Source organism: Triticum aestivum, chromosome 1D (genome assembly GCF_018294505.1).
Source record: "Triticum aestivum cultivar Chinese Spring chromosome 1D, IWGSC CS RefSeq v2.1, whole genome shotgun sequence".
NCBI classification, from domain to species: domain Eukaryota; kingdom Viridiplantae; phylum Streptophyta; class Magnoliopsida; order Poales; family Poaceae; genus Triticum; species Triticum aestivum.
Genome location: NC_057796.1, coordinates 456,320,354 through 456,335,114, shown reverse-complemented (window position 1 = coordinate 456,335,114; position 14,761 = coordinate 456,320,354). Strand labels below are relative to the sequence as shown.

At 49.3% G+C, this 14,761-nt stretch overlaps 1 protein-coding gene across 1 annotated transcript; it reads right to left on the bottom strand.

Moving 5' to 3' along the window:
* Positions 1-1,834: 1,834 nt before the first annotated feature.
* Positions 1,835-6,942, bottom strand: LOC123174984 (uncharacterized). Its single transcript, XM_044590127.1, has 7 exons — positions 5,555-6,942; positions 3,694-3,733; positions 3,531-3,592; positions 3,015-3,103; positions 2,693-2,766; positions 2,500-2,607; positions 1,835-2,409 (listed from the first exon to the last, which is right to left on the bottom strand). The coding sequence occupies exons 1-7, from the start codon at positions 6,846-6,848 to the stop codon at positions 2,016-2,018; spliced, it is 2,061 nt and encodes a 686-aa protein (XP_044446062.1). The 5' UTR covers positions 6,849-6,942; the 3' UTR covers positions 1,835-2,015.
* Positions 6,943-14,761: the final 7,819 nt, after the last annotated feature.

Sequence of the window (14,761 nt, the reverse complement as noted above, 5' to 3'; positions counted from 1 at the left end):
GCTTCCCTCGCCGCCGCCGGACGACGCTGCCGGGCAAAGCCTGTGTGGCTGACGGCGGCGGCGGGGCTCCGGGCGATGGCTTCTACGCAAGGCGCTGAACGGCGCGCGAGGTGAACAACAACTCAGCAGCGATCTTCATGCAACGTCCGAAGGCTAGAGCGATCTGCGCATGGACATGCAGCGGCAGGCGATCTGTGCACAGGGACATGCATAGGTCAATGGCTAGAGCGATCTGGGATTCTGAACTGGGCAGCATGGTGATGCCTTGGCAATGGCCTGGGTGGAGATGACCATCCATTCTCCTCCAGCAGCCTGCGGTCAATCGGACCGAAGCTTCCTCCGGCTGTCCAGTACGTTGAGCATGGCAGCGTTGGTGATGAGGGTCATTCCCAAGCGACCCAAGACGCTCGCCGCTGTTGCCGCCGGCAGATCACAAGGCCGAAGGAGGTTGGTGGTGGCGCCTTGGGACTTACATCGGTTGACCGATGCTTGTCACTTGGCCGCAGGTGGTTCGTCCGATCGATGCGAGGGGGCAATTTTCGTCCTGACCATGGCGGCACCGTCCGGCCACTCGAGCCGCAGATTGCAGTGGCCATTCAAGGGTCTTCATGAGAGTTTTTTCTTAGGATCCACTGGTTGTTGCCAGCAGCTCGCACTGGCGAGGTTGTGTGATGTAACCGGAAGGCTCCATTGGGAGTTTCGGTGGCTCTCAATCTGGCCAGTTTGCATTCAGCGGTGAGATAAATTCTATGGATGACGGCTTGACGCAGAGGAGATGGTTGTGCAGCGGCAAGCCATGCCGGCATGTAAAGACTGTGCCTCACTTTTAGCTGCTGGGATCGCGGAAAGTGGTGGCGACAACATGATGACTTTGATTTGGTGGTGCTTCTTGAGTACCCGGTCTCGAGTTCCGGGGTGAAAACCCTAGGTCTGACCTGAATTGGTTATACCTGGCGATGGCGATGTTTTTGCGTCGTTACCTTGATGAAGGCATTGCTCGGATGTGCTCGGACTTGTTCTTCAGGGTGAAAACCTAGAGTCTGACCTTTGTTGGTCGGGTCCAGTGACGGCGACGTTTAAGCGTCGTTTCCTTCCTGAAGGCGTTGCTGTTGAAGAAACTTTCTCGTTGCGCTTGTTCTGTCAAGAGATGGTTGGTGCGGATATGGTCCTTGATGTAGTTTATCAACCGTTGTTTTGATCGTTTCAGAGTGTTTTTTCTTTTTCTTTTCCCTCGCTTAGGCATAGCTTGAGTCTTGTATGACTTTGCTCTTTGCTGGCGTTTTTTTTCCTCTTTTGTGTGTGTTGGTGTTGGCTGTGTGCATCCTGGTTATGCAGAGGCCGGGTGTGTGCTCAATGTGTTTGTATCCCCTTGATGCTTCATTTTGAGTTAATAAAATCCACCCTTTGTCGAAAAATAGGTGATCTCTAAGATTTAAGATGATATGAGCTCCTGCCCAATCACAAAGTAGGTCAATTTCTCTATATTTTCCCTTCTTATCCCACAACGACGCATGAGGAGGCCACCAGCTGGGAGCTGACTAGGTTGTCATCCTAGCTAGCCCGTTCTAACAGCACAGAGGCTATGCACCACGGCCGCCCGTCCTCACGACGAATTTCTCGCTTGCCATCCAACACAGCATTCAGCTAGTAATCGTTCACCAAGACAAGGCAGGGAAATAAAATATCCATGCTTCCTTTTCTGCAACTGATGATTGGTTATAGAACCATCTCAATATTGGCTTCAGTTGATTGCCAGGGTTTGTTATACCTTTTGAGGTCGTCATGAGAAATTCACCATGTATGTACCACCAGCTTAACACAAACAAAGAATGTCTCAAAAGAACTTCGCTTCAACTAACGCCCACTGTTGTATACGTACTACAAACCAGGCTCATACGTCGTTAACCCCAAACCAAGGATTTACAGGAAACAGAGCAACAAGTAGCACCTATAATATCTTCGGCTTTTCATAGCAGATCGTTCACCTACACTGAAGTCCGAATGAAGATACTACTTTACATATCGCAAGCATACAGAAATGCACTAAAAGCAAGCACCAAAATGAGCCAAACCTCTTGGGGCTTCAACCAGGGACCCAGAGAGCCAAGAAGGTTCTGTTGCAGTTGCCGGAGTTCCACGTGAAACTCGTCGAGTTCCAGTTGCCGGTTGAGTTCCACTTGATGCTCATCGTCACATTGGTCCTTCTCATGGCCTGCCTTCTCACCGCGATCACAGAATAGATTGGCACCGGAAAAGCCAGGCTCTATGTACTCAATTTTATGGCCTGGTCCCTCACGACGTTCAAATACTGGTTTCCGTCTCTTTTGGTGGCAGGCATCTGCAAGGGTCGTTGCTCCATCCACTGTTGTTCCTCCCGCCATCATTGATTGTGGCACAATTTGCAGGACGCTGAAAAATATGGAGAAGGGTAAAAATTATAGGTACTGATTCATTTTGACAATCAAAGTACATGATTTTTTTATTTTGTATAATATATACTTCTTTAAAGCTTTAAGGGTGGTATTGATTTTTCTCCTCATGGCTTTAGTAGATGTTGATGCATCACTTCGCGGCTTCCACAGTAGCCAGTTGAAATCTTCCAAAGCTCTAGGAAAACAACACACCGTAGTCACAAATAGAGCCAAGTCAATTCAACATACAATTGCACAAGTATATATCCTCGTGTATATACCGTGAGCAAACATCCACAGCTTCGGTGGCAGCTTTAGCTTTGCCTTCACCAACATTGGAAGCGTATTCTACCACCTGCATCAAGTTTTTTTTTAGTGATTCAGGTAAGCCGATTGTTCATAATTCGGAACCGAGAGAAAACAAATTATGGGAAAATAGATGCTGTATCAACAGTTGTGTGCATTGTTTGAAGGGAATGGATTCAAAACTTGAGGAAGCAAAGATTGATGCTATTAAGGAAGAAACAACACAAGGCAAAGTTGAGGACAAAACAACATGATGCACTCATAACGTGAAACTCTGGACACTAGAACAGAACTTACTACTGGAGTAATCAAACGTAGAGATGACACTGGACAGACTAGTGAGCTACAATTGATGTAAATTGACCTTTCATGTTCCAAGCATTGACCTGCAATGGACCATAAAGATGTGAATCTAATAAGAAATATGTATCACACTGTGTCAACAAAAGCCTCTGGTTATCACAGTTAATTTGCAAGATCATAGACCGGCAGCAACAGATAATAACACTAACAAAACCCAGTGGATTGTAAATGCTTAACATGTCCACCACCAAAGTTACAGATCACAAAAATTTAAGGTGGAGACCGCACATAATTTTCAAAGATATTATACTTGACTTGAACAATTGTTTATGGTCATAAAACAGAGTAAACTGAGCAGATATTTGCGTATGATGTTCAGGAAATTAATTATACTTAAAGACGCTAAAGATGCACTTGGTAAATGTTGGATGCATATGCGCACTTGCACATGTGCTATATTAACAGAAGTTAATAGAAAGCTATGCCCCAAGAAGTGGACTAATTCATTACCAAGTTCCCTAAGCCAGTCTCGAGTCCACAGAAATTCCTCAATACATATCTCCACATCCATCCTGACAATAAGCATCAAATAGCAGCAGAAGTAGAAATCAATAACTTGTCATGCAAATAAGAATAAGACTGGAATAGGTAAAGATAGCAAAATATGCATTACCTTGTAAAGCACTTGTACACTTTGTTGGTTATATCTACGCCTGCAATAATTTGGATAAAGAAACAGTTAAGAACAAAATATCAGGAAGGAAACTGTATAATTTCTGAAGGGTTCAATTTCCGATTCAATGGGGGAGGTCCCAGCACTACCGGACTCGGGCACTATGCCTACAGCCCAGGGCCGTCGACATAGGTCCTTTGCCGTCGGCATAGATCTATGCCTACGGCTGCCGTCGGCATATCCCCGTCGGTGTAGATCACGTCAGCGTAGTCTTGTCAGACCGTCGGCATAGGGGCCTATGCCGACGGCCGGGCGTCAGCCGTCGGCATAGTTTAGCCGTCGGCCGTGTTTTTCGCCTGACGGCAACGGACGGCGCCGTGAAAAGCGCTAACGATTCATGGAATGCCACGTGGCAGAGGTATGCCGACGGCTCTTCGGACATGCGTGCCGCCTCTTCGGACATGCCACAACACCACCCAGTTGAGGTAGGTCATCCCATAGAAACACTTGGGAGCAACATCCCCTCCGTATAGACCCGATGCGGCTGTTTCCGCCCTCCAGATGCCGGCGGCGGCGCCGTCCGTGAGGGGGGCACACCGCGGACGTGAGGGGGTCACACTCCGGAGACGGGTGCCGAGCGTTTGCAACCGCCACAAAACTTCTGTCGGCATAGCTGTTTTTTATTTTAATAAAATATAAGGACCTATATTCAAAAGAACATGACGGCACATTATTAATGTGCTCGAAAAAAATACAAACTATATATATATATTACAAATCTATGAAATTTTTTTACAAACTACATATATATTCATATAATACATAAAAAAAGCATAAAAACATATGTAAAAAAAAGCAGAAAAACAAATGTAAAAAAACACATATAAAAAAAATAACTATGCCGACGGCATTGCCATCGGCATAGAGACGGTAGGGTTTTGGGTGGGCGACGTGCCGCGGATCGGTGACATGGCGCCTATGCCGACGGCTGCCGTCGGCATATCTACGCCGCGGATCGGTGACGTGGCATGCGGAGATATGCCGACGGCCGCCCGTTCCGACCGTCGGCATAGGTTTGACGGCGTTAGCCGCTGGTCACGGGCGGCGTCGCCGGGCCCACAGATATGCCGACGGCTGCTGTCGGCGTGTCTACATCTAGGTCGACGGCCGTTCTGTGCCGACGGCTGCCGTCGGCGTAGATCGGGGTAGCCCGACGGCCAGGATAAGCCGACGGCCAGGACTAGGCTGTCGGCATAGCTCCAAGTAGGCCGACGGCTGCCGTAGGCATAGTTTTGGCCGTCGGGGTAGGACCGTTTTCCGGTAGTGCAGCCTGAATTCCGTGTTATTATTTCCTATCCAGATATAACTTCTCATGAGTGAATTCGAATTATCATAGTACTTCTAATGAGTGAATTCAATGTGAATAACTTCTGATGAGTGAATTTGAATTATCACAAATGATTCCCTGTTATTGTTTTCCTTTCTTTTTTCTAAGAGACTCATGCTGTTTTTTCTGATTGGTTGAAGAAATAAAATGAGGTGGTTCACCATCACCTAAATTCTTATAATGAAGCAAAGTACTCACGATTCAGCTTTGGCTGTGCCTTCATGACGGTAAATTTTGTCTAACTACGAGAGTGATCGGCCTTTATAGATGAGTCCATACTTGATTACTTGCACATTTTTTTAGCATGGGCGGTAGCCTAACGCATGCTTCTAATGCATCAACGTCTATGAATCAACACATATGTACCCTGCCTAATGTTCAAAGTTGATGAACAACTAAATGGTGTCAGCATTTTCGATGTGAATACTGCCAAATACTCTCCTAGGGGGGGGGGGGGGGGGGAGGATCTATCACCTGGGGTCATGTTGAGGTACTTGGGGAAGGAGCATGGACGGTACATTGGGAGGAGGTCGATGTCGCCAGCAGAAAACGGGGCTATTGCTTGCACAACCGCATTTTTCATGTCAACTGTGATGACCCAGGCCTTGTCGTCTTCATCATTCACCTTGGACATGACGTAAAGAAGATCATCATTGCAGATGCTGAGGGTGGGGGTGTAGAAAATCAGTTTCTTCAGATGTAACTTGTCTGTCTCGTCGTCCCACAGCTCCGGCAGTAAAGAAGAATAGCTTTGGTCAAGGGAGATATCGACAACATCAACCGTGAATCCCCGTCGCCAATCTCCCGAAGAAAGCTTCCTGTTCCATATGGTGGCTTTCCAACTTTTATCTCTGCCACAGCAAGGCCTGCAACTGGAAGGGTCATGGTATTCTACGTTGACAAACTTGATCAGATCATCGCAGCAGGCCACATCACGAAAATATTGAGGAACATCAGATCCTCCTTGCCCGTCGTCGTCTGATAGTTGGGAGCAAGGCGGCCTTGCCCTTGACACAGGAAACGGGATGTATTCGAGCACAGGATGTTCATCGAACAGTCTGCGAAGTAGAAGAATACCACGCAAGAGATCAACCCAGCCAAGTGAGCGTCCAATCCTGATCTGCCTGCAGGCATCATGCCGACTAAAATATCTCTCATTAGACTCTGATATAGCCAGCAACCCAACCTTCTTACTCCATGCCTGTGTCTGGGACGAGAAGACATGGACATCAAACATATGATCACCCATGGTCCTGTTCCAACGTAGGAAGGCCACGGCATAATGCTCGCCGCAGGGCAAGAGGCCGAATTGCGGCCGGGCTTCGTATGCTGGAATATCCGGTTCCGGGAGCAGGTGCAGTGCTGGCTCCCCGGGGCCGGCTCTATAGACGAAGTGGTGGGTGGACTCCGAGAAGGGGCCGTCAGGGGCGTTGAAGGTCACGTCGAAGAGAAGGAACGCTGCCTCCGCACAGACGACGTCGGCGCCGATGAAGCCGGGCTCGGGATCGTCGTGGGCGAAGTCGTCCGGGTCTGAAACTTTGAGGCCGGGGCAGTGGACGGAGAAGTAGGAGACGCCCGGCGGGTCGACGAGCCAGAAGGACGCCACGACGGGCTGGCCGTCCCTCGTCCTGGACACGACGGTGGTTGCGTTGTGGAGGTCGGAGATACGCGCCGGCAGGTGGAGTAAGACCCAGTCGCGGCGTGGGGAGGCGGAGGCGGTGGCGTATGGGTCCATCAGGCTGATGGGGTCGGTGGGGAGTGCCGCCATGGATCAGGACGCTGAGATCGGGGATTAGGTTTTGCAGGCGAAGGAGAGGGAGGCGTGATGGACTCGGGAGGAGGAGCAGAGGCGCGACGGCTCCCTATCGAACGATTACGTTCGCTACAAGAAGGGACACCCAGACCCAGCTAGCGAACGTACGTTGTGTCCAGAGTCCAGACCAGCCAGCGTGAACCCCATCCTGGGCCAGAAAAACAGCCCATATAACTCTCTACACGAATTATGTCACCCCTTTTATTTGAAATGAATCTAATTGTTTTCCTGCAAACTTTTTTTAAAGAAACAGAAACCAAAAAAATGCCACAAAGTTGCCACCTTTTTAATCATCACCAAAATCTTGTGTACAAAAAAAGGGAAAACTGGCAATAAAAAATGCCATCCTCTCAAATAATAAAAGTGCCATCATCGCAATGATATAAAAATGCCATGCTCTTTAAAAAAAGGCTTCCGCCCCCCTTTATATATAAACCGAAGATCCACATCACCTGCTACAAACTCACGCCACCACCACACACAAACCCAAGGCAAGGAACAAAGGCGCTGAGCGCAACAACACCACCCCTAGCACTACCACGAAGAGATGAAGCCGCATACGACGAACCGTGAACTCCAAGGTGGCGCCTTCAGGAAGGATACGACACCGGAACGCCGCCCCCGCCCGACCCAAGGATCAGAGTTTCCCCCGGAGCTGCACGATGGGCCGTGAGAGCCGCGACGACGCCTTCAAGAAGGGAATGAGCTTCGCCGCCGCCGGTCCGTCCGAAGACAGAACAGGTTTTCACCCCGGCCAACACTCACCGCCACCGAACACCACACCCCGGCTACCACGCCGCCCACACGGCCATGGCCACCATGCAGCACCAAAGCCACGGTCCCTGCCCAAGAGCACCGCGCTACCGCCTCCAGGGCCGCCGCCCCGGCATCCAAGACCTTGACACCACCTCACCCGGGACCCGCCGCTACCCCAACCAGAGAGACGGGCGAAAAGGTCCCACCTTTCGCACCCCTGGGCGACCCACAACGTCCACTACTAGAAAAAGGCATGTTAGTGGCGCACCTATTTTGGCCATTAATGGCGCACTATAGGTGCGCCACTATCATCACGCCACTAGTAACAAGTACTAATGGCGCACCCCTGGTGCGCCATTAGTATACCAGACAATAGTGGCGCACTTGGCAGTGCGCCATTACTATGTCCAACGGTGCGTCATTACTATGCCTCCTAGGGGGCCATATTTACCTTCACGTATGCCCCCAAGTGCGCCATTACTATGCTCCATAATGCGCCACTGGTATTTAGCCCTGGTGCGCCACTAATGCTCAATATGGTGTGCCACTACTATGAATATTAGGAATTATTATTTTTTGCTTTTCTGGTATTTGCACAGGTTACAGAATATCTAGTATTTGCACAGGTTACAAAATACACGTTACACAGCACAGAATATAAACATCACACAATAGAATTCATCATTAGTCTCCAAATTCGAAATAGCGAACAAAGTTCAAACATTAGCCAAGTTTAGGTCTCGAGACATTAGCAAAGTTCATCATATATATTAGCCGGGTTTGTCGTCACATTACAAAGTCGATATCGATCATCTAAACTACCATCACATAGAAGAGAGCTGCGGTCACGATGAGCATCATCGCGATAAAAATGGTCTCCATTCGGTTCCTCCTCCACTCCCTCCTCTCTCCCGTTAGATAGCGCGCGTATCTAGCTTCCGCCTCCGCCCTAGTGGTGTACCCTTTGTAACTGTTACCGCTGAAACGGTGAACCTGTCTCCGACATTCCTCCCGGTCGTCGTAGACTCCGGGAACCTTACCCTTGTACACGACATACGACGACATCTCTATGCACTAGACAAACAAAACGTTAGTAGCAATTCACAGACAATACATAAGCAATATATAAGTATGCAACAAAAGGATCGGAAGAGAAAAGCAACACATTAATAGCACGATTCATGGTCCTACTAATAAATAGCATCGATTACATATAAGTTGAACGACTGTCCAAACCAAAGAGACATACAAGTTCATTAAAGTTTAATTACAACATGAGCTAATTGATATTTCAGAACTACATAGCATCACTACTTTCGACTCTACTCAGGGACCGGAGCGTGGATGAAGCCGCCGTCTCACTGTTGGACGGTTGATATTTGAGGTAGAACTACCTCGAGGTACGAAGGACATCTTGGTGGATGATTTCCGCAAACTCCGACTGGATGCGAAAGAATTCTTGTCTGAGGTCCGCGTCCTGGATTGCCGACAAGCGTGCGGCCCAATCTTTGAGACGATTTGGTAGCAGAAGGTGATTATGGTCCCGTACAATCGCCCGCATGTGATGGAGGGCGTAGTAGGCCTCCTTCTGACCGCCAGGCGGCTGCTTGACGCAGGGGAACGTCGTTACGTGGGTGAACACGTGCTTGCCGTACCTAAAAATTGGCCTCCTGAAGGTGCCTCCAGATTTGGCGTAGCCGGGGAGAACATCACCAAGAACTTTCTTGATATTTGTGTAGTCTTTCTTCGACTGACGGTCCGAGTCGAAATACGTGGCCATGGAATAGTTCGGGCTTAAGAGGATGAGTGTGGAATGTGTGTCACTGCACAAAACACGGAATGTTAGAAAAAAAAGAACGATCGAAATCTAAGAAATCATATGTTACGGGGCGGTGAGGGGATGACTTACTCGGGAAAGTAAGGCACGAGGAAGTTATCCTTATCTGGGTTCGCCAGAATGACGCCTTCGAGGTATGAACTCGCGACTTGTCGGTCCCCAGCGCTGCCCATGATCTTGGCACGCATGTAGAAGGGGTCGACTATCACGATGTCCGGGGTCTTGTCTCTAATGATCCGCATCTCCATACTGAGCGAAAATAGCCGAATGAAGGTGTAGTGCAGCGGATGAAGGTTAAACATAGCGAAGATGTCATCAAACCGCAGGACGATCATACCCCCGATGGTGCTATCGACAAAGCCCTTGCCCTCTGGCACCTTGGCCACGAAAACCGGGTATGCCACATCATTCTCGGAGAGACGCCGCTTCTCCAAAGAAAGAACACTGTCATGCAGACTCCGCATAGCACCAGTTGCAGCATTGAGCAGATTAGTCGGTAGCATCGGCCTACCCGCCACATGCACCCTCCTCGAGATATCCTTAGGTGAAGGTGGCCCGTCCTGAGCACGGATCGTACTCGGTGCCAGCTGGCTCGCACCCTGCTTGTTATTTTTTCTTTTTCGTCCCTTCTGCTTCTTCTGCTGTAATGGGATCGAGTTCTGCTCAGAGACCACCTTCTTGAGTGTGTTGGGGCTGATAATATTTCGCACCTCGGCTATCTGAGGCTCGGTGAAGGCGGCAGCTGGAGGCGTCTCCTGAGAACTGAACGCCAGACGATGCCTGTTGCAATTGGGTTTCTCCGCGGTACCAGCTAGATCGCGATCGTCTTTTGCAGGGTTGGGTTCTTGAGAATGAGGCCCCAAGAATTCGCCATCGTACCCATGTTCGTTGAAGTACTTATCGACGTTGGCATATGTACCGTCGTCGTCCGGATCCTGTGCCATATGCATGTCCGGATCAGCTAACGGCGGTAGCGTTGCGGCGGTCTTGCCATGGCTTGGCGCCGGCACGACTAGCGGTGTTGTCTGTGGGGTGGTGTCCCCCTCCCCCAAACGAATCTGGCTCTTCGGCCAAAGCATGGACCAGCTTATGCAGGTGCTGAGGGTCATCACATCATCTTCGTCGGCCCCAGGGGGTCGATACGGAGGTAACAAGTCGTCGCAGCCCCGCAGCACCCGAACCAGTTGAACCCTATACACGGTGTGTGGCATCGGATTACCGTGGAACACGCGGTTGCCCGGTTGAACGATTCTGGCCTTGGCGACATCGATCAACTGGCCATCCATGAAGTGCAGGAGAGTGCATGGAACGTCGGCGGCGCCCTGCGAAAACATGTAGGGCGTCAGGGATGCCCAGTCAAAGGCAAGGAGATGAAGTCATCGGCCGAGAGGCTTAGTTACCGTGATGGCGTCGAGCTCGGCTAATGTCGAGGCACCGCCAACGGCGGGCGTGCAAGTGACGGAGGGGCTGCTTGCTGCCGAGGTGCCGACCGGCGTATTCTTCCCACACCCGGGTGCATTAAGCTCCAATGCCGGCGCCGACGCCGGAGACACCAATGGCGCCGCCGGCGCGTTGTGCGAGTTGGTGCCCGTGAAGCTGGGAATCGGGGGCGGCCCCTATTGGCCGCCCGCAATCCATGCCTGCAGCCCCTTAATCAAGGTAGGCACAATGGCGGTGATCGTCGCTCCCAGTTGGTCTCGCACTTGCTCTTCGACTATCTCCGGAATCCGCGGCACTTCTGCCTTGAGTTCTTGAACCTCGCGCTCCTGGCTTTCTGAGCTGGTCTTTCTCTCCTTTCGCCCAGCGGTATAGTATTCCGACCATTTCGTGGACAAGCCTTTGCCGGCCACACGACCAGCTGACGACGGCTTACTGAGCTTATCCTTGTGTTTCATTACGTTCAACGCCCTATTTAAAGTGGTGTCCCAAGGGGAGCTCTTAGACGACCCCGCGCTACTGCTTTCAGTGTCCTGCGGAAGGAACGTGAACCATTTAGAAATTTGGCTTCATTAATTAGAATGCAACCATATGGAGGTAATTACGCGAGGGGGGGGGTATTCCTTACCAGAACAAGCTCAAGCGCCTTGGTCTTCAGATCCGTGGTAAGCTCCTTTGTTACCGGGTCAATCTTGTACCGAGCCCTTACGTAGTTCCTGGTCTGCTTGTCACGGTATTTATCGAAGAGGGGCGGTAGGCCTTGCTCGGCACGCTCCGCGTCCTCCTTGTCCCATATAGGTTCCGCCACTCTGTAACCGCCGGGACCGAGTTTGTGGACCCCTAAGTTCAAGTCCCGCATATCTTTCCCCCACTGACTTGATTCCGCGGTTGCGTTGCTCTCGCACTTGATCTTGAACTCCAGGTAGTCAGCTTCGCTGATCGAAGGATTTGTCTCCTTGATCTTCTCATAACTATCACCTTTTTCAATCCTTCTCTTCACCGTGGCTCTCCAAGTAGCCAGGGCCATGCTCATCTTCGTGAGGGTGGCACTGTTCACTTTATTCCCTAAGAGGCGTGTGTTTGCGAAGTCACCGGGGAACTTGTATCGTTCGTGCAGCTTCGTGAAGAGGAGGTTGCGCAAATTCCCTCGGTCACGATGCCTTAGGTTCTCGGTGTTGATCGAGACGGTGCTCCGGAGAATGCACCCGAGCTGTCCCGCGTACCCCTTGACTAATTCTTTGGGCGCCATTGGATGCCCACTGGAGGACACTTCAGTAAATTCCTCCTTGACGGTGTCGAGCATGTTCGGGCGCCGGTCCTTCCGTTGCCTCTTCGGTTGGCTGCCATCTGTGCGTGCGCTGCCATCATCAGTGGTGGCATCCTCGGCGGCACCATCAGTGGTGTGATCCCCGACGCCACTAGGGGTTGTTGTGTAGTCGGGATCGGTGTCTTCCGCGGCGTCCTCATAACGGTGAGGTTCTTCCTCCATCTCCTGGGACAGCTCCCAGAATGCCTTGCCCGAACCGCCGGCCTCATCGTTGTGGGCAATGTTCGCTCTAAATAGGAAAAAAGTTTGGTCAAAAAGATGGTTATTGTCAAGGAACAAGATCTCTAAGTTGACCAAATAACCTAATTCTCGAGGAATGTCGCCAAAAAGTTGGTTATTGTCAAGGAACAATTGATAGATGTTTGTGATATTGCCTAGGTGTTTTGGGATGGAACCTGTTAGTGTGTTGTTGCTAAGGTCCAAGTCCACGTTCTCAAGGACCTCATCTTTGCAGGCTAATTTTCTAGCTTGTAACACTGGGATTAGTAGCTTAATTAATCGACTAGTCGGTCGTATGGTGGTGTAATTAACTTGTTTAATACTGGCCAGTCATGTGGAGTATACTAGCTCACTGGGTGCCCCTAAAGATACCCCGGCCGTATCATTTGATTAATTAGTAAGTAAGCAATTGATCTAGCTAGCATTGCCATGCCATGCATCCACCTTGTTTTAATACTAAACTAATCCAAGGCCTCTTTCCAAAGCCACAACTCCTCTAAGTTCTCAAGATAACCTAGTTGTCGAGGGATGTGTCCATAAAGTTGGTTGATGTCAAGATACATGCTGATTAATTTTTGTTTCGGTTGAGAATCAGGGACCTTCTAGGTCAAGAAAATTGGGCATGACCTTTGCTAATTTTCTTGACCTAGGAGTGCTCCATTCTCAACCAAAACGGAAATTAATCAACATTTTAGGAGAAAGGGGTCATTTCAGAAGATCGCAAGTAGAAGCAGCATCACTTGACAAAATCACAAGTAGCAGCAGCATCACAAGTAGTACAGCAGCAGCATCATCATCACAAGTAATACACTTAATTGGCATAAAAGATCAAAAAACAGCATAAATTGGAAAACGAGCAATACATCTAAAACCAGTTGCAAGCAAATGTACAGTAAAATAAAATGATCCCATATTGTACTCAATTCAGAACGCATGGAAGAAACTTGACTAAATGTACAGATTTTAGAAAAAAAACCAAGTTAACTAAATGACTGATTCAATTTCAGGCAACTTGGAGAAGAGATCACTTGATCATTGACTGTACTTAATTCAGAACACATGGAAGAAACTTGTTAGAAACTGAAACGGTTAATATTGAGAATTAAGTTACTCTAATGGAGTACCAAATTTTGAGAACAAGCCGTCTGAAAAGAGCACTAGCTAAGATCTAATCCTTATGTCTAGTTAACCACTAATTTACTGTAACCAATGTTCAAAGACAAATCAGACTTGACAGTAAAGATCAAAATTTCAGACTTGACAGTAAATATAGTGGAAACTGAAGATTATTTAGGAACACACTTGTTCCTAAACTTGATGTCGATTTAGCAACACAGTCTTCAGTGAGAGTATAAAAAATAACTACTCCATCACCTTAAGTGATTCTACACTAAACCAGAACAAGTTGATGTTCAGTCAAGTTGATTTCAAACTTGACACATAAATAAAATTTGACATCAATGAAATTTAGACTATGAGTGCCTGCCCATGACATCTGCATGGTTCTCTACACCACACACCATCAACACTGCTTGCTACTCCTACTCGATCGCCCAGCTTTTGCCACGGACAGCAAGAATATCAACTTGAATACCATTGGTATATTTCCTATTTTTACAAAGACCTTGCACAATTGGCAATGATGTTCAGTAGCAGAGATTCAGAGTCATTAGTTTTGAGTGTACATCGTGAAAAACTGTACATTTAATTATTTGGTCATTTTACTGTCCATTTTTAAACATCTTAAACATCCTACAGGATGGTGTGAAGGAAATGATCACAAGATAGCACTGAATACTTCAACTTCCTCATCTGTCTGCAGTTAACTTCCAACTTGGTAACCCATTTGTATCGAGAAAACAAGCACACAGAGCATCACTAAGTGGCAAAGATGCAGTTTTACCAAAGGGGCTTGTGCCAAACAAAGGTGTTGGGGAAGGCGCCGTCTCCGCTCCGAGGTACGGCTAGGGTTCGCCGCTGGACGCGTGCGTGCACCTACCTGAGGAAGCAAACAAAGGGCATGAGGGGAGGGAAGGGAAGGGAAGGGGAGAGGAGAAGATTGGGCGAGAGAGTGCATACCTCGACGACGGCGCGACGGAGCAATCAGGCTGGCACGCTCGATCTGGTCGGCCGTTCGCGAGCATAGGCACGCGGAGGCGAGGTCGTCGTCATCGTCCCGGCGCGCGAGCGAGCGATTGGGCGGATGGATCTGACCTGCTCCGTCTCCAGCGAGAGCGGGGTGGGGTCGGAGGGGGAGGATGGGGAGAGGGAGGTGGCGGGGGCGCGGATTGG

Coding starts and splice junctions, on each gene's coding strand:
- LOC123174984 (XM_044590127.1), bottom strand. CDS start 6,848: ATGGCGGCACTCCCCACCGACCCCATCAGCCTGATGGACCCATACGCC. Junction 3,104..3,530: donor AGACTGGCTTAGGGAACTTG/GTAATGAATTAG, acceptor GGTCCATTGCAG/GTCAATGCTTGGAACATGAA. Junction 2,410..2,499: donor ACCCTTAAAGCTTTAAAGAA/GTATATATTATA, acceptor CATATTTTTCAG/CGTCCTGCAAATTGTGCCAC.